Source organism: Nycticebus coucang, chromosome 24, assembly GCF_027406575.1.
Source record: "Nycticebus coucang isolate mNycCou1 chromosome 24, mNycCou1.pri, whole genome shotgun sequence".
Taxonomy (NCBI): Eukaryota; Metazoa; Chordata; class Mammalia; order Primates; family Lorisidae; genus Nycticebus; species Nycticebus coucang.
The window spans coordinates 4,906,898-4,927,303 of record NC_069803.1 but is presented as its reverse complement, the minus strand read 5'-3'; the positions used below and the strand labels follow the sequence as shown (position 1 = coordinate 4,927,303).

Genomic DNA, 20,406 nt, shown 5'->3' with positions numbered 1-20,406 from the left:
CACTGTATCGAATGAAAAAAAAAAAAAGAAGGAAAGTGGCTGGATGTGGTGGTTTACACCTGTAATCCTAGCACCCTGGGAGGCTGAAGTGGGTGGATTGCTGCAGCTCAGGAGTTCAAGACTACCCTGAGCATATCAAGACTCCATCTCTACTAAAACTAGAGAGTGGGCATGGTGGCAGACGCCTATAGTCCCAGCTACTCGGGAGGCTAATGCAGAAGGATCATTTGAGGTTGCTGCGAGCTGTGATGACACCATGGCACTCTAGGCTAGACAAGAGAATGACACTCTGTCCAAAAAAAAAAAGGAAGGGAGGGAGGGAGGAAGGAAGGTTGCTTTAAAAAATGGAGTCAGTGAATTTCAGACTTATAAATGGTAGGGCACTGTAGGGGAGGAGTTGCCTTTGCAAAAGGAAGTCCTGGGGCTTTGATTCTCTTGAAATCAGCCCATGTGCCTTGCTCTACCTGCTTTTCTTGTAGGAAAAGCTGGTGCTTATCCTCATAATGAGCAATGAGTAGAAGTCTTTTTCACTTGAGGCCATCTCTCAAAACCAATTAAAAAAATAAATTAAAAAATACATTAAAAACTCACCATGTACAATTCATCAAAAAAAGTCAATACTTTCTATTGATTTTCTGTAATGTATTTCCAGCAGGTGATGCTTGTCGTGCTGGTGCTGGCCAGCTGGGGCCTCAGCTTGCCTTCAGTGAGGTGCTGGCGGTTTTCCATAGTAAGATAAAAATAACAAATAGTAAAAGAAAAATAAACAAACAAAAAAAATCTAGACTGGAGACAACTACATTGTCTGAAAGTAATTGGATGATTGTTTAAGAGACAAGTACATTAAAAAAATTGCAAAAAGAAAAATGTCAAAAACCAAATACAAACTGTGATACAAACCTTTAGGAAATCTGAAACCAGCCACATCCCTACTCAGTAAGAGAGAGATCTCTCAAGTAAGAGAGAGATTTTCCTAGGAAGAAGAATCATAGCAGTAAAGTCAAATTCCTGGGTTTAGGGAGTTGGTCCTAGGGGCTTACAAGAGGAGAAGCAATCTTCCGTGTCCCTGTAGAGACCTGTTGGCCATCACAGAATGCTAACGGAGGAAAATATGGGGCTTTTTTGTCTTTGATGGCAGTTCCACCGACAGACCCTCAGGTAAATGAGGCTGCAGGCATATTTCATTGGACCTAATTGTGTTTTTATTTTCTGTTTTGTTTTTTTTTTACTGGTCACTAAGTTTTAGGGAAAGCTTACATAAAAACCCAGATTTCTAGATTCTTTGAGAAAATGCCAGGTTCTGGGCTCTCCCTAGGCAGTTCCATGTGGAGAACAGCTGTCCCTGTTATGCAGCAGGTGCTTGCAGGTGCCCCTGGGTTAGACACAGTCTCCTGCAGCCCCACATGAATAATGCAAGTCTGTTACTTGCCCCTCCAGGCACGTGTGCATGTGCCCCTGCCGGACATTGGTCTCCCAGGTGAGACCTCCAGCAAGGACCCATGTGGAGAAAGGATGGCTTGCAAATTACAGGGTTCCACTTTGAACCACACTAACTTTTAGAGTATTAAAAACATGGAAGTACTATATCCCAGAGCAAATAACCCACAGCAGACTGTGTTTAAAGGATATTTGAAATGACTACCCAAAGTAAAAAAAAAGCCTTGATTTCTTTAACTGACCATCTCATTCTCACACTACCCTCAGTTAAAAGCTGACACCACCCAAAGATGGGGTTAACCAAAAAGGTATCAGTATGATGCTTACGCTTAAATTCTTTCAAAAAGTCAGGAACATGGATACATTGATTATAGTGACACATATTCGTGAGAACATGAAGGAAGAGAAAGTGTGGGGTAGAGATGCAACAGTCTTTGTATAGAAATAAATAAATAATAATCAGTAAGGCTTTAAAAGAGCTGAAAACTGTTCTTTGTGCAAGATGTATAAGGTTTTAACTAAGGGACTATTAAACAATAGTGGGAATTATAAAGGGAGGTGAAAAGAAGACAGGAAAAAGCAAAAAGTATTGCAGAGCTGAGAGCCACATTGGAGGGAAGCAAAATGTAATAAATGTGACAAGAACAAGTTCAGAAACGTGGTGGACAAGACCGAAGCAAATCCTGACCCAAGAAAGAGCAGAGATACTCAAAGGATTATAGAGAAGTAATGTGAAAGATGGGCAATGTTGATTCAATATACTACCCACACACTTAGTGTTCTGCAATGTATAAGAACACAATAAATGGTGCCAGGAAAGTGTTTTAAAATAAAGTCTTAAGTCTGTAGCTTAAAGGGTAGACTGTATCCCAGGAAAAATGATTATAAATTATTAATTCCAACTATATTTTGGAGTATATACTGACCTTCAGCAATAAGGAGAGAGCCAAGAGAACAAAGCAAGGTCTTTATAAGGGGGGCGGGCGGGAAAATGAAATTAGTGTCAGATTTCTTCACGACATCAATCAATATTAGAAGATAATGGAACAGTGCTTACTGAGTTTGTGTGAAAGAAAGTATAACCTGCCTTGTCATTTTAACCATTCATGGGAAAATTGTACCCATGAACCCCTATTAAAAATGTATCCTTTGAAGGTCATAAAGTATATCTGCTAAAAAAAAAAAATGTATCTTGATAAAACCCAAGCATAAAGGAGATTAAACAAAACTAAGAACTCAAGAGTGGGGAAGCCATGTTAAAAAGCAGTGATAGTGGTTAACAACTGGGTTTAAAGTAGAGTTAAGATGTAACCAAGGTAATTGTGGTTACAGACTAGAATGTGCCTGAGCCGTAGAAACAATATCGCTGATACGGATGGAGGTGGATGGGCAGGTGAGAGGAGATGGGATGAGTCTTTCTATCTTTCTACTTCATGGCATATTTTATCTAAAGTTGAAATGTAAAGTTCAAAAATGTAAAAATTCAGTTTTGAACATGGGGTTCAAATGATCCCATATCTTAATGTTAGTCCATGATCTTAGCTTTCACCTTGACTCATTTCCTGTACTGGAATGGCAAGCTGATGTAACTTGGGTAGGAGGAAGAGCAGAAGCCTGGCTATCCCCTCTCCATAAACTAGACAGGTGCTGAACCTGGAAGAGATTTGAAACACCAAATTAATAGCCCTAAAGACAGCAAGCTAAACTTGAAAGAGTTGTTTAAATTGTGAAGAATATTTCCGGTTAGAATAGATGTGGTTTATAACAAATAAATAAATAGTAAAGGTTAATATTGAATCCCTGAGTTAAGACATTACAAAAGGCACTGTGGGTAGGGTGCTGGCCCCATATACTAAGACTGGTGGGTTCAAACCCGGCCCCAGCTAAACTGCAACAAAAAAAATAGCCAGGCATTGTGGCGGGCACCTGTAGTCCCAGCTACTTAGGAGGCTGAGGCAAGAGAATCGCTTCAGCCCAGGAGTTGGAGGTTGCTGTGAGCTGTTACGCCATGATACTCTACAGGGCGATCAAGTGAGACTCTGTCTCTAAAAAAAAAAGAAAAGAAAAGAAAAGAAAATTGTCCCAATATGTATATATAGGAGAGATTAACTAAAGCTTGATTTTCTTAAGATATGTCAAATCTACTAAGTGTAGAGTATGAATGTTACAATAATTAAGAAAAGTGCAGTGAAGGCTGTGTCAACCAGTTTGTTGTATTTCAAAGCATATAAAACCAGCACATTGTACCCTATAAATGCATTAATGTATACAGCTATGATTTAATAATAATTAAAATAAAAAGATATAGGGCAGTGCCTGTGGCTCAATGGAGTAGGGCACCAGCCCCATATGCCGGAGGTGTTGGGTTCAAACCCAGCCCTGGCCAAAAACTGCAAAAAAAAGAAAGATATACTGGTCTTGGAGAAGAGTGAAGACTCCAGAAGTCATGGAAGCAGATTAGTGGAGTTTGCAGCCTACTCACTGTGCACTGTGGAGGTTATTTATAGACATGGTACCTCTTCCTTCTGTCGGAGTAAGGGTCTGTAGAACTCCATGCTCACAACCTACTCATTAAACTGAAAGGTGAACCAGAACTTGGCACTTTTTTTTTTTTTTTGAGACAGAGTCTCAAGCTGTTGCCCTCAGTAGAGTGCTATGACATCACAGTTCACAGCAACCTCAAACTCTTGGGCTCAAGTGATTCTCTTGCCTCCGTTTCCCAAGTAGCTGGGACTACAGGTGCCCACTACAATGCCCGGCTATCTTTTTGTTGCAGTTGTCATTGTTGTTTTAGCTGGCCCAGGCCAGATTCAAAGCCCCAAGCCTCGATATATATGGCTGGCACCCTACCCGCTGAGCTACGGGTGCCACCAGAACTTGGCACTTTTAAAAAATAATCTAATACCTGAGCAAACTGCATGTTTTCTAATTTCTACTCCAGTTCCTGACCACAAAACAAAAGTCCTACTTTCCTCAGTTAGAGATGTTTGTCTCTAACACTTTATCATGTTTTGTGCTAAATAGAAAGGCAAAATGTCTAGAAAAGCATATGCCATGGAGGAAAAAGGTCTAAAAATGGGAATGCAAAGGAAAAATATATGTAAACATCTAATCACAAATTATGTATATATTTAAGTATACATTTATATTTTATACTATATAGTACATGGCATATATTTATTTTATATATTACACATTATAACAAATGTATCTATAATATAAATATAAATGCCTACTTCATTTATTTAATATAAAAAGATAATATGATAAATTTAACTCCCTCTGAATTATTGGAAAAAATCAGAGGAAAATATTTTTCTGGGGTTTTCTTTAAATCATTGAGGTTTTTGTGTGAAAGGGAAAAATAACTTGGAAAATCTGTTTATTTTTTCTTGGACACTGACATTCATGTGATTAAGTTCACTGAAATGAAGTGGTTAATGATAACACTGATCTAGTTTAAAAGTGAGAATACATGGTAACTGATGAGTCCAAAAGCCTTTGGAGTCCTCTGGCTCCAAGATGAAGTGATGTGGCCACATGAAAAGAGGTCACAGGGGACACCCGTCCCTGTGCTGGGCTCAAGCCAAGGCCCCCTCATATTTCAGCAATACTCATAACTAAGCAAATAAAAATTCTACCCAGCATTCTCAAACCCTTCACAGCAGGCTGAGAACCATTTCAAATTTTATTTGGATTAAGTGAAATGCATGTAATGGTTTGCCTAATTCTTTAAAACCCTTCCTTGGATTCCATTCAGAGACCTTTTCCTGATTCTTCTCTCTTTGAACAGGTGGAAAATTCTGGTGATCCCTGGCTCAAAGGCAGAAATTCACAGAATATATCCTATTTTGACTCCTTCTACCTGGTCATGGCAACAACATCAACTGTTGGCTTTGGAGATGTGGTAGCCAAGACAACCTTAGGCCGAACCTTCATTATGGTTTTCACCCTGGGGAGTTTGGTGAAGAATATTTTTCATACCTTTTGAATATAGCAATAAGCATGTGGTTGATAGTAATATATAAAGCAATATAGGTTGGAGAGTGAATGTTTCATTATTCAGAGCTGGTGTCAAAAATGAAAAGATGCACAGATTCCATATCATCCAAACTGCATCCTCTGGAGCAATTGCTTGTTTGCCAGGAATGGAGGATGATAAATGAAGTGGGGTAGACTTGCCCGATTGTACTCCATGCTGATTTAAACAGCTCTCACTATCTTCTTTCATATTTTCCTTACTAGACTCAGTCTTTTTTCTAAAAAGGAAGGGCATTTGAAATTCGATCTATGGAGTTCCTTTCAGCCCAATGAGTAAGCACTCAGCAAATCAGTATTAAACTTTTGAGGAGGAAACATCTGTGCTTGGTAGTGAGGGCAAAGGAAACCTCCTTTTCTTTCAGTTATTTCATTTCAATTCCTTAGAAACCACAGCAGGATTCTCCACTTCACCTGTCTGACATTCTCCTTTGCACAGATCATACCCCTTATCTTAGCTATTAACTCTCTGCTGCCTCATGTGTTTAATTTTTCCAAGCCCTGATTAGTATAAAGCCAGAGTCAGGGGAATTCAGAAGTGAGGAAGGGATGAAAGAGGTCACCTTGCTGCTCATCTTTGCTTTCATCACTTTGAACACAGAAAGCATTTTACTACATTTTAACCAAATCCAAAGGGGGAAAAATGGGGTCTCTATTAAAATACAATAAACCCTCCTACAAAGCCCCTCCTAAAGTAAGAGAAGGTATTCCATAGCTTCTTTCTCCTTTCTAATCTCAGAATTTTGGAGTATCCATCAAAATAATAACACCTAAGATTTTATTTGTTGATCATTTTAGATACTATTTGCAAACTATGTCCCTGAAATGGTGGAACTTTTTGCAAACAAGAGGAAAAACACCACTTCCTATGAAGTGGTCAAAGGGAAGAAGTAAGTAGCCCTTCAAGTGTAATTTCTTCAGGGTGAGAAATTCTGCTGGTCACATGTCTCCTTCTAGACACTTACTGTCTAACCTTGCTACGCAGTCAATGATGAACATACCTGCAATGCTCTTCATTCACTGAAGAAGGCCTGGCTAAAATAGATACCATAAGATGTTATTTGCTACTTCATACAAACTACGAATTATATAGACATTCATAGGAGCAGAAAGTCAACTAAAATGACAGATAATGTAATTCACTGCCACTAAATATTATCAATTATGACACTATTTTTCTATTTCTACATTTCTATCATTAACTGTTCTCTTATATCCATTACTAATTGTTTTACTCATGTTCATCCCATGGTTAACTTGTGCCTCACTTTACATAATAGAGCAAATTAAAGCCATGGCTCAAATTTAAAATAGTTAATTCCATTCAGTTGCCTTCACCAAAATTCCCCTCCTTTAGAGGCTCATTTATGGCCCAGTATTTGATAGAGTGAGAAGCAATTTCTACTTCACCTACTACAATGCTTCCTATATCACTGACTTTGTCCATGCCACAGACATTTGTTCCCTATTTCTCCACCGGTTCATATTACCTCAGCTTTTATTATGCTGTTTCCTGTATAAGAAGAAAAGAATGGATTGGAGATCTTTAACTTGATGCAGTTCTTTTTAAATTCAGTCTCATCTGCTACAGATGAAGGAAGCTCAAAGTAGACAAACTCTCTTGTAATCACCTCTGAACTCAGTTGGAGGAAAGCCATTCTTGACCTAGGAGTATGAAGAGGAAAGAAAAAAATATAATGAAGTGAATGAAAAATAATGAGTAGCAGTGAAATAAAATTAGATAAGTCAAGTCTCACTCATCTCAGGAAAGGCACATAGAAAATCTGTCAGTAGGGCCTGGAAAATTTAAGGTTAACTTAGGATAAAATCATGTTTTCAGTTTTCTTATGTGACTAATAGGGAAAATTTATCTTCTTTAAATACACTAATCCTACAGAAACTATGTACCTAGACTTTGGCACCTGTCCTCGATGTCTCTTCCTTGGGCTCACTTCTTATAACTACTGTATAATTGTAGATGTGGAAGATAAAGTGAAACCACCGGGAATGTGGTGCTACCTCCACCATAATGCTTGGCTCTGGATCCTCAAGGAAAAAAAATATACAGGGCAATCAGGAATCAAGTGAAAAACTCATGTGACAAGTCTATTATAAGTTATAAAGAAACACGAAAACTCTAGCAATCATGATAGTCACTGTTGTATTGCTGAAAAGCTATATGCAATTCAAATTTTTGAAACCATATGCAACTTGAAAGGAGATAGTGGACTATAGAAACAGGATGCTGCTTTTGGGCATTGGAGAGGCCGTCTTCAGTGTTTCTATGTTTAAAGTCCAAGTGGTTCAAATCCCAAATTGTTTAAAAACAAGCTTAAGCTAGTCGTTCATCTCCAAACCCTGACGGGATGTCCCTCTGCTTCTTCAGATGCTCCACCTCACGTGTTCTTGCTGCCTAGGTTCATTGTGGTCTGTGGAAACATCACCGTGGACAGCGTGACTGCTTTCCTGAGGAATTTCCTCCGCCATAGGTCTGGGGAGATCAACACCGAGATTGTTTTCCTGGGAGAGTGAGTATACCTGTTTGGCTCATGGGTACCAGATTAACACTTTAGATATCCATGGCTATTTTTATTTCAAAATATTTAGGGGCTACAAATGTTTTGTTACATGCATACCTTTTATAATGCTTAGGTTGGGGCATTTAGTGTGCCCATTATCTGAATTGTATTTATTTTATTTATTTGTTTGTTTATTTTTTCTCTTTTGTGTGCAGTTTTTGGCCGGGGCTGGGTTCGAACCCTCCACCTCCAGCATATGGGGCTGGGGCCCTACTCCTTTGAGCCACAGGCACCACTCTGAATTGTATTTATTGTCTCTGCCAGATGGCTTTTTAACCCTTCCCTCCTCTCTTCCTCCCTTCTACTTGATTTCCAATGACCTTTACATCTCTTTGCACCAATGTAGCTCCTACTTTATTAGAGAATATATGTGGTGATTGTTTTTCCAATCCTGAGATACTTCACTTAGGATAATGGTCCCCAATTTCATCCAAGTTGCTGCAAAAGACATTACTTTATTTCTTTTTTATGACTGAGTAATACTCTGTGGTAATCTCCTCGTGAACGGATGGGCACTTAAGTTGAATCCACATCTTTGCCATTAAAAACTGGGCTGCAATAAGCATATTAGTGCAGGTGTCTTTTTAATAAAATGACTTCTTTTTCTTTGTGTAGATACACAGTAGTGGAATTACTGGGTTGAACATTATATCCAAAACTGTATTTCTGAAGAATTTCCATACTATTTTCTATAGAGGTTTCACTAATTTGTAGTCCTACCAACAATGTATAAGCATTTCTTTCTTTCTGCATCCTCACCAGTATATATTATTTTTTGATGTTTTAATAATGGCCATCTGACAGAGGTAAGGTGATATCTCACTGTAGTTTTAATCTGCATTTCCCTGATAATTACTGACGTTGAGTGTGTCTTCATACATTTATTGCCCATTTGTCTACCTTTCTTTGAAAAACTTCTGTTCGTATGTTTTGCCATTTTATATGGCATTGTTTGTTTTTTTCTTGCAGATTTGTTTGAGCTCTTTATAGATTCTGAATATTAGCCCTTTATTGGACATATAGTTTGTGAATATTTTTCCTTCTCTACAGATTGTCTATTTACTACGCAGAAGGATTTTATTGAATCAAGTCCTATTTATTTATTTTTTGTTATCATATTTGCATGATTATTTTTTTTCTTTTTTTTTTTCTGTAGAGACAGAGTCTCACTTTATGGCCCTTGGTAGAGTGCCGTGGCATCACACAGCTCACAGCAACCTCCAGCTCCTGGGCTCAAGCGATTCTGCTGCCTCAGCCTCCCGAGTAGCTGGGACTACAGGCGCCCGCCACAGCACCCGGCTATTTTTTTGTTGCAGTTTGGCCAGGGCTGGGCTTGAACCCGCCACCCTCGGCACATGGGGCCGGCGCCCTACTCACTGAGCCACAGGCACCGCCCGCATGAATATTTTTTAATCTTTTTTTTCTTTTTGCATTTTCTTTTTTTTTTTTTTTTTGCCCATGCATGCTGGGTTTGAACCCTCCACCTCCAGCATATACGCCACAGGTGCCACCCTGCATGAATAATTTTAATGGATGAAAATTATCCTTGCAATAAATGTAGAAAATTTATGAAATCAACTAAAAGAGAAACAAAATCAATCTCATAACCAGAGTTCATCTCTGCAAAATTTTAGAATATATCATGCAAGATTTTTTTTCTGCATAGGTACTAGTATTATTTACATGATTCTTTGTTACTTTGCATTTAGGTTACTCTACACTTACTTTTTTTTTTTAATTAAATAATAGCTGTGTACATTAATGCAATCATGGGGCACCATACACTGGTTTTATAGACCCTTTGACACATTTTCATCACACTGGTTAACATAGCCTTCCTGGCATTTTCTTAGTTATTGTGTTAAGACATTTACATTCTACATTTACTAAGTTTTGCATATAACTTTGTAAGATGCACCACAGGTGTAATCCAACCAATCACCCTCCCTCCGCCCATCTCCCCCACCCCCTTTCCACTTTCCCCCTGTTCTTGGGTTATAACTGGGTTATAACTTTCATGTGAAAGCCATAAATTAGTTTCATAGTAGGGCTGAGTACATTGGATACTTTTTCTTCCATTCTTGAGATACTTTACTAAGAAGAATATGTTCCAGCTCCATCCATTTAAACATAAAAGAGGTAAAGTCTCCATCTTTCTGTAAGGCTGCATAATATTCCATGGTGTACATATACCACAATTTATTAATCCAAGTGGATCAATGGGCACTTGGGCTTTTTCCATGACTTAGCAATTCTGAATTGGGCTGCAATAAACATTCTGGTACAAATATCTTTGTTATGATGCGATTTTTTGGTCTTCTGGGTATATGCTTGGTAGAAGAATTAAAGAATTGAATGGCAGATCTATTTTTAGATCTCTAAGTGTACTCCAAACGTCTTTCCAAAAGGAATATATTAATTTGCATTCCCACCAGCAGTGTAGAAGTGTTCCCTTTTCTCCATATCCACACCAACATTTCTGGTCTTGGGATTTTGTGATATGGGCTAATCTTACTGGAGTTAGATGATATCTCAAAGTCGTTTTGATTTGCATTTCTCTGATGATTAAAGATGATGAGCATTTTTTTCATATGTCTGTAGGCTGCGTGCCTGTCTTCTTCAGAGAAGTTTCTCTTCAAGTCCCTTGCCCAACCTGCGATGGGATCACTTGTTCTTCTCTTGCTTATACGTTTGAGTTCTCTGTGGATTCTGGTTATTAAACCTTTGTCAGAGACATAACCTGCAAATATCTTCTCCCATTCTGAGGGCTGTTTGCTTGCTTTACTTACTGTGTTCTTGGCTGTGCAGAAGCTTTTTAGTTTGATCAGGTCCGAGTAGTGTATTTTTGAAGCTGCTTCAATTACCCGGGGGGTACTCCTCATAAAATACTCACCCAGACAAATTTCTTCAAGGTTTTTCCCTGCACTCTCTTCTAGTATTTTTATAGTTTCATGTCTTAAGTTTAAATCTTTAATCCAGTGAGAGTCTATCTTAGTTAATGGTGAAAGGTGTGAGTCCAGTTTCAGTCTTCTGCAGGTTGCCAGCCAGTTCACCCAGCACCATTTGTTAAACAGGGAATCTTTTCCCCACTGAATGTTTTTAATTGGCTTGTCAAAAATTAAATAATGGTAAGTAGCTGGATTCATTTCTTGGTTCTCTATTCTGTTCCAGACATCTACTTCTCTGTTTTTGTGCCAGTACCATGCTGTTTTGATCACTATCGATTTGTAGTATAGTCTGAGGTCTGGTAGCATGATTCCTCCTGCTTTGTTTTTATTTCTGAGTAATGTCTTGGCTATTCGAGGTTTTTTCTGATTCCATATAAAATGAAGTATTGTTTTTTCAAGATCTTTAAAGTATGACAGTGGAGCTTTAATAGGGATTGCATTAAAATTATATATTGCTTTGGGTAGTATGGACATTTTAACAATGCTGATTCTTCCCAGACATGAGCACGGTATGTTTTTCCATTTGTTAACATTTTCAGCTATTTCTTTTCTTAGAGTTTCATAGTTCTCTTTATAGAGATCATTCACATCCTTTGTTAGATAAACTCCCAAATATTTCATCTTCTTTGGCACTACTGTGAATGGAATAGAGTCCTTAACTGATTTTTCAGCTTGACTATTGTTGGTATATATAAAGGCTATTGATTTATGAATGTTGATTTTGTAACCTGAGATGCTGCTGTATTCTTTGATCACTTCTAAGAGTTTTTGAGTAGAATCCCTGGTGTTTTCCAGATATACAATCATATCATCTGCAAAGAGCGAAAGTTTGATCTCTTCTGACCCTGTGTGGATGCCTTTTCTTCCCTAATTGCGGTGGCTAAAACTTCCATTACAATGGTAAAGAGCAGTGGAGACAATGGGCAGCCTTGTCTGGTTCCTGATCTGAGTGGAAATAATTTCGATTTAACTCCATTCAGTGTGATATTTGCTGTGGGTTTTCTGTAGATGGCCTCTATCAGTTTAAAAAATGTCCCTTCTATACCAATTTTCTTACGTGTTCTGATCATGAAGGGATGCTGGATATTATCAATTGCTTTCTCTGCATCAATTGAGAGAATCATATGGTCTTTGTTTTTTAATTTGTTTATGTGCTGAATTATACTTATAGATTTACAGATATTGAACCAGCCTTGAGACCCTGGGATAAAACTGACCTTGTCATGATATATAATTTTTTTGATGTGTTGCTGGATTCTGTTTGTTAGGATCTTGTTGAATATTTTTGCATCTATATTCATTAGTGATATTGGTCTATAATTTTTTTTTCTTGTTGGGTCTTTTCCTGGTTTGGGGATCAGGGTGATGTTTGCTTCATAGAATGTGTTGGGTAGTCTTCCTTCTTTTTCTACATTTTTGGAACAGGTTGAGTAATATAGGTACTAATTCCTCTTTAAAGGTTTGGTAGAATTCTGACGTGAAGCTATATGGTCCCGGGCTGTTCTTTTTAGGGAGGTTTTGTATGGTAGATGCTATTTGAGAACTTGATATGGGCCTGTTCAACATTTCCACTTGATTCTGGCTAAGTCTTGGAAGGTGACGTGCTTCCAAGTATTGGTCAATTTCCTTCACATTTTCATATTTCTGAGAATAAAGTTTCTTGTAGTATTCATTAAGGATGTTTTGAATTTCTGCGGGGTCTGTTGTTATTTCGTCTTTGTCGTTTCTGATTTATGAGATTAGAGATTTTATTCTTTTTTTTTCCTGGTTAGGTTAGCCAAAGGTTTATCTATTTTATTGACCTTTTCAAAAAAACAACTTTTGGATTTATTGATGTGTTGTATAATGCTTTTGTTTTCAATTTCATTTAATTCTGCTCTAATTTTGGTTATTTCTTTCCTTCTACTGGGTTTGGGGTTGGAATGTTCTTCCTTTTCCAGTTGCTTGAGATGTCCCATTAAGTTGTGAACTTCCTCTCTTTCCATTCTCTTGAGGAAGGCTTGCAGTGCTATAAATTTCCCTCTTAGGACTTCCTTTGTGGTATCCCAGAGGTTCTGATAATTCGTGTCTTCATTGTCGTTTTCTTCCAAAATTTTGGCAATTTCCTTCTTAATCTCATCTTTGACCCAGTATCATTCAGCATAAGGTTATTTAACTTCCATGTTTTTGTATGAGTATACAGATTCCTGTTGTTACTGAGCTCAACTTTTATTCCATGGTGATCCAAGAAGATGCAAGTAATAATTTCTATTCCTCTAAATTTACTGAGGTTAGACTTGTGACCTACGATGTTATCGATTTTGGAGTATGTTCCCTGGGCTAATGAGAAGTATGTGTATTCAGTTTTGTTGGGATGAAATGTTCTGTAGATGTCTGCTAAATCCAAATGTTGGATGGTTAGCTTTAAATCTAAAATTTCTTTGCTCAGTTTCTTATTGGAGGATCTATCCAACATTGCCAAAGGAGTGTTGAAATCTCCGACTATTATGGAGCTGGAGGCAATTAAGTTGTTCTTGTCTGGTAGAGTTTCTCTTATAAATTGAAGTGCATTCTGGTTGGGTGCATAGATATTAATAATTGAAATCTCATCATATTGAGTATTACCCTTAAGAAATATGAAGTGACCATTCTTATCCTTCCTTACTTTTGTTGGTTTAATGCCTATTGTATCTGCAAATAAAATTGCAACACCTGCTTTTTTCTGAGTACCATTTGCCTGAAATATGGATGACCATCCTTTCACCGTGAGTCTATATTTGTCTTTTAAGGTAAAATGTGACTCTTGTATGCAACAAATATCTGGCCTCAGTTTTTGTATACAGTCCGCTAATCTGTGCCTCTTTAGAGGACAGTTTCAGCCATTAACATTAATGGAGAATATTGATAAGTCTGGTAAAATTTTGGGTATCGAGTTTTTCAAGTGTCCAGTGGATATTTTTAATTTTTTTGCCACTGTGGAAGTTGGAGTTTGATCAAAAGTTTCTGAGTGAGTTTACTTTTGTGGTAGAGGATTGGGCTGGTCATTATGGAGGATAGGTCTAAGAATATCCTGAAGATCTGGTTTGGTTATTACAAATTTCTTCAACATATGAATGTAATTAAAGAATTTCATTTCTCCATTATAAATGAAACTCAGTTTAGCTGGATACAGTATCCAGGTTTGAAATTTATTTTGCTTTAGGAGGTTAAAAGTCGATGACCACCCTCTTCTGGCTTGAAAGTTTTCAACAAAGAGATCTGAATTCATTCTAATATTCTTCCCTTTGTATGTAATGGATTTCTTACATCTGGCTGCTTTGAGAATTTTCTCCTTAACTTTAGTGAAGTTAATTATGATATGCCTTGGGGATGTCTTATTGTGATTGAGTCGTGCTGGGGTTCTGAAACTGTCTGCTATCTGAATTTCAGAATCTCTTGGCATGTCTGGAAAATTCTCTTTCATAATTTCATGAAGAAGGTCCTCTGTGCCTAGTGAGGCCATTTCATCAGTTTCAGGGATTCCAATGAGGTGGATATTAGCTTTCTTTGAATTATCCCAGAGCTCTCTGAGAGAATGATCCGTTTTTGCTCTCCATTTCTCTTCCTCTTTGAGATTTTGGGAGCGTTCAAAGGCTTTGTCTTCAATGTCAGAAATCCTTTCTTCTGCTTGCTCCACTTTGTTACTGAGGCATTCTGCTGTATTTTTCAGATCTTTGAGGGCTGCAAATTCTTGCTTCAGTGTGTCTAAATCTTTGATGGTTTTGTCTTTAAATTTGTTAAATTCTTGAGACAACTTTTGAATTTTCCTCAAATTTCTAATTCCAACTTTTGAATTGCTCCTCGAATTTCTAATTCCCAATTTTCCTCCATATTATTAATCTTGTTTGCAATCCAAATTCTGAATTCGATTTCTGACATCTCAGCCAGCTGTTTATGAAAGGGATCTTCAGTTACATCTGCCATATCTTTCCTTGGGAGGGTTGATCTATTCCTGTTATTCATGTTACCAGAGTTTTTCCTCTGATTCCTCCCCATGATTGTTTTATGCCATTTGATTTTTCCCCTGGAGCTTTGTTGAGGACCCATACAGTGCTATGTCCTGAGAAACTGGGGACCTGTTTGGTGTGGTGGGGCTAAGTGGTTCTGTCTGGTTTTCAGCTGGTTGCTCTTCAACCCTAGTGAAACAGTTACTCTGGGTTGAAGTCTTAGCTGTGGAGAAATACCAGCAATTATGTCACCCTGCCCCCCACAGGCAAAAATTGGAAAAGGAAAATCAAACCTTCCTACAACCACACACCCAGGGCACCACCTGAATAGTCCTTGGGCGATTGGCTCAGTTCAAAAGGTCCATATCAACTTCCCAGGTCTGTGAGTGTGTTTCTAGTCCCTGCGCTCCACCCAGGTCAGTACCGCCTCAGGCAAACTCTTTACTCATGGGGCCTGCATTTCCGTCCCAGATATGTCCCGTGGTGGTAGCCACCTGAGTAGATGCCTGGCCTCCTCTGGTTATCCAGGGATACAGGGGGTGTGGCTTCAGAATATCCAGGAGTGAGCCCAAATCAATTGTCTCAGTCAGCACCTGTCTCAGGTGGGAGAGTTCAAATGGTCTCTGGCAACTGGATCACAGGGGTCTGGTGACTACTCTGATATGGCTTGCTCCAGTGCTGTGTGGAGTCAGGAGGAGCCACCCAGCAAATAGATCAGTCTGGGAAGGTTGATTCCTCCTTACCCACCTTGCACCTGTCACACCTAGTCACTGATAGTCCCTCAGTTGGCTGACCCAGTTGCCTGTAGTGAACAGATACTCCAAGGGTTTGCACCTGCCTGAATGACAAGGAAATCTGTTTCTGCTCAGCCAGGCCACTGCACTCTGCCTCCATCTAGCAGGAGGAGGTGAGGCCTGACAACCTCGGATGCTTGATGGAGGCTAGGGGGTGTTCACTCAGTTCCAGCCTGGCCCCTGATTGATGTTACTGACAGAACAGAACAGAACAACTTTGCGGGAATTTGTTTCTGTCCCTGCTAAATTCCCCTGCAGAAGAGAAGCTGTTTTGAGTTCCCAGAGCCTGCACCTCAGGCCCTGTCTTCACTCCTCTAGGTTTGTATTCGGTTGCCTGTCAATTCTTGCCTGCTGCCTTCCTTTGTCTATAGGCTGACAATCCCCTGAGGCCCGGGTGCGTCTTAGGCTCATTAAAGTGGTCCTCTGGGTCAGCACTGCCCTGGGAACTTCCCGGGTCTACAAGTGCGTTTCTAGTCCCTGCGCTCCACCCAGGTCGGTACCGCTTCTGCCAAACCCTTTACTCATGGGGCCTGCATTTCCATCCCAAATCTGTCCCATGGTGGTTGCCACCTGAGTAGATGCCCAGCCTCCTCTGGTTGCCCAGGGAGACAGGGGGTGTGGTTTCAGAATATCTGGGAGTGAGCCCTATTATTGCTAAAAGATGGCTGCTGCTCTGCGCCTCAGGGCACTGCTGCTCTGGTGTGGTTCCCTCTCAGCTGACTGTCCTCTCCTCACTCCCATGCCCCAGAGTCAGCACTGAACAGCTGCAGTTTAGGCACTGTCCACACCCCTCGAGAAATCACCCAAGAATCTGGACTCCTGGGGGACAGACCTCCAGACCTCAGAGTGAGAGTGGAGGGGAGTGCTGGGAGCTCAGAGTTGCAGGTAGAGAATATGTACAGTTTTATACAGTTTTACACCTGGCAGGAGAACACTGTGGCACCCTAGTAGGTGAGGTAGTTCAGTTTTTAGAGGTTCTGTCCCATGGAGTGTAGTGGGAGGACCTTTAAACTCTGCCCGTTTGTTTGTGGGGCACTCAGAGGCGTTCTCATGGGGAAGGGGACTCCCATCTGCTTGGTGATGGATTTTGTACCTTTTGTTTGTATCCTTGGGGTCGCAGCTCGCCTCAGTGGGGTTGATGTGCATTCTTCAACCTTCTCTCTTGGTGCAGCTCAAATCCACCAGGTTATTTTCTAAATTTCTGTCCTTTAACTCTCCTTCTGGAAGGGAGCCTCTGTGGAAAGCCATCTTGTCTCCGCCCCTCACTCTACACTTATTATCATACGTATTTTGTGTACATGTTTCTATACTTTGTAATTGCTATTCTAACCATTAATTTCTAAAATTAGAAATGTGAAGTTCAAATCGATGCTGGAAGGATTATTGTTTTTTATTATTAATATTAAATCATAGCTGTATACATTACTGCGATCATGGGGCACCATAAATTGGTTTTATAAACAGTTTGACACATTTTCATCACACTGGTTAATATAGCCTTCCTGACATTTTCTTAGTTATTGTGTTAAGACAATTATATTCTACATTTACTAAGTTGGGTGCATCTTACATGGAAGAATTATTCTTAATGGTGTTTTTGTTCTGCGCAGTTAACCTTTCCACTATCAGAGTTCAAGTCAAATTTTCTGTCAAATACTTGGGAATACTTATTTAATACAGGAAGATTCTTAAATATAACTTAAGTATAAAAAGTGGTTCCTTCTTGTTTTATTTTATAACTTTCGATTTGAGTTCCTAATGATATTAAATAATATTCTATTTTTGACTGTTTGCTTTTCTTTTAGAAATTTCTCTTTATTTATTTTATCCTCTTTCATTAGGAAAATTATCTGTTGTATTGTTTACTTGTAAGCAATCAATATATTTTGATGCTTGCCCTTTTGTGTCATATATTATACGTATTTCCTCTTTTAACATTTAATTTTTTTGTGTGCTTTTATTGTAATAAGGCATTATCTAATTTGTGTATATTCTAATACACCAACTTGAGATGTTTTTGGCCTCCTTGCTATTTTTGGCATTATTGGGCCTCTCTGTTCTAGAATTAAGTGAATGTTTTTCTAGCATTCTTTTGTTTTCATAGTGTAAATTTTAATATTTACACTCACTGAAGTTTATTTTGGGTGACGTGTAGGGATTTAGCTTCTTTATTTTTCTCAAATGATTAATCAGTTATCTAAACATCATTCATTCAGTAAGTTAGCCATATTTGAAATGATAGTGTGGCCTTATACAGGATCCTATACGGGACCTTCCAACCTTCATGCACTGGGTACATGTGCACTGAGCACTCTGTACAGGTACATGATGTCAGTCCAATCCACAATTCACTTGTGCTCTTGTATGTCTGATAACTAATAATTTCAACAGTATCATGGCCACGTCTGTCTTTTTAGTAATTAATGCATTATTCGAATCCTTTGTTAGAAAGTAGTAAAAAAAAATGTGCTGAAACTAGTTATAAGAAGCTAATCACTATAATCTAATTCAAACAAAGAAGAAATCATTAGATTAATGAAAAGTGACATTTTTTATCTGCTGTTTCATTTTTATAAATAATGTGGATTATTGTATATACTTATGAATGAAATTTTTTAATGGTACAAAATGTTGCAATTATCCATATAGAATTTTGGCAGTTATAGTCTGATGATTCCAAAATTTACATCCTCCACCAGCACTCTCTGGCTCTATATTCACATAGCTCATTCCCTGCTGGCTATTTCTACTCTAACATTACAAAGGCCCTTTGTCCTCCTGAATTTCTGTAGAGACTGCTTCCCAGTTTGGTTCTCCTTGTGCTTTTACTGTACATTCATGCTTTTGTTCTCTGAATCTGGGCTGGCCTGTGACTTTATTTCATAAATAACATACACACAATGGCTATGGCTAATTCAGTGAGTTCAGGCCTAGCTTTAAAAAAATAGGCAGTTTCAACTTTTACCTGGAGTGCTGCACCACTGTGTAAACAGAGTACCTTGTGAGAGAGATGACCCATCTAGTTCTCAGCCATAAAAGTCACAGAGCTATAACAATAGTCATGTAAAGCCATTTTGGACCTTTAGGCTCCCAGTCAAGCACCCCAGGGAATTTGTCCATATTATATAGTAAAAGAATCACCTGGATGAGACTGTCCAACCCACAAAATCATGTTGTTTTAGGTCAATAAATTCTAGAGTGATTTGTTTCACAGAAATGGGTAACTGATATAAAAATTAGTACTGGAAGTGGTGTGCTATCATTCCAAAAGCCAAAATATGGCCTTTTGCATGGAATTGGTGGTAGGCAGAGGCTGGAAGGGTTGCATAGAGATGATGGGTAGGTTAAGGCCATTAAAACAATTGAGGAAATTGCTGTTGGGTACTAGAGGAAGAGCAGCCCATGTTATCATGGCAGAAATTTGGTAATACTGCCACCCACAGTAACATGAAAGATAGAAAATGTACCTATTTAAATTACGAAGCTGGCTAAGAAAATTACCCCAAAGAATGTTGTCAGTTATGTTAATCATGTATGTATGATACTATATTATAAAAAATTAAAGTTAGAGAAGAAATTCTTTGGTTTTCAAGTAGAACTTATAGAAATAGAGAAATCACCAGATTTCTTTCCATGTTTACTTGTTTATTACTTGTACAAAACAATATTCCAGATATTGTGCTATTATGAAATGTCATAAAAATAAAATGTTCACTTAAAACCTCAGACAACTTCATGGCACACAGCAAAAACTAACTGGCTAAATTTTGCAGAAAAGAATATAAAGTAGATGTGCAGCTCTCATACCCTGCACAGGAGCCAGATAACTAGCTGGAGAGACACTCAGCAAGGAGCAATAAAGACGTGATGCCTCTTTGCTTGAGTGACCTGTGTTCTCACTGTGCATGAGCAGCACATGGATGTGACTTTCTTCACATTTTTATGCCAACTGCAACTCACTTTGTAAATGTGCTTTTTTCACAATAAAATTTGAACTTTCTCGAAGATGATGTGATTACCTGCATATAAAAATAAATTGTATTTCAATATACAAACAATAAACACACGAAAAACAAACAAAAAATTTTTTGAACTTTCCAGAGTTGACAAAAGAAGTTAGTTCTCAGATAAAAAAGGTACAATAATGTTGACCATGATAAATAAAAATCATGTACACATAAACTTACTTGAAATGTGGAAATCAAAACATAGGGATAACGAGAGGCATGTGTGGCAATGGACATTAGAAAAGACACCTAATTTGGCAGTTTTAGAGTGTGGGGCGTATCAGAACTGGCATCCAGAAGAAAGTACTGCTCCAGAGAGTAATACATCAACATAATGTGCACTATGAAAAGCAAAAAACTTACCAGGAAATATTTATCCCCTTTTCCCTTTCCCCACTCCTACTGCTCAAAGATAACTGACCTCAGCTCTTTCTGATTTAATTTTTCTTCAAAGTTGAAATCCAGATTTTAACGCTTTTTTGATCCCTTTGCTGTAGATAGCATTTATTAACCACCAGATATTATAGGTGAGCATTGTTTAGCACTGAGAACTACTTCCCTTCCTCCCACTGTTCAATATAGTTATCTCTGAATTTGTAGTTACAGAAACAGTGTTTATACTGTTACGGCTAGTAAAT

At 38.4% G+C, this 20,406-nt stretch overlaps 1 protein-coding gene across 1 annotated transcript in view; it reads left to right on the top strand.

The window, feature by feature from the left end:
- The window catches only part of KCNU1 (potassium calcium-activated channel subfamily U member 1), a 227,634-nt gene that overhangs the window by 45,563 nt on the left and 161,665 nt on the right, over positions 1–20,406 (top strand). The window contains exons 8-10 of the mRNA XM_053578834.1: positions 5,231–5,401; positions 6,274–6,365; positions 7,893–8,003. Of these exons, the coding sequence (XP_053434809.1) occupies positions 5,231–5,401; positions 6,274–6,365; positions 7,893–8,003 (374 nt within the window). The remainder of the gene's footprint in view (positions 1–5,230; positions 5,402–6,273; positions 6,366–7,892; positions 8,004–20,406) is intronic.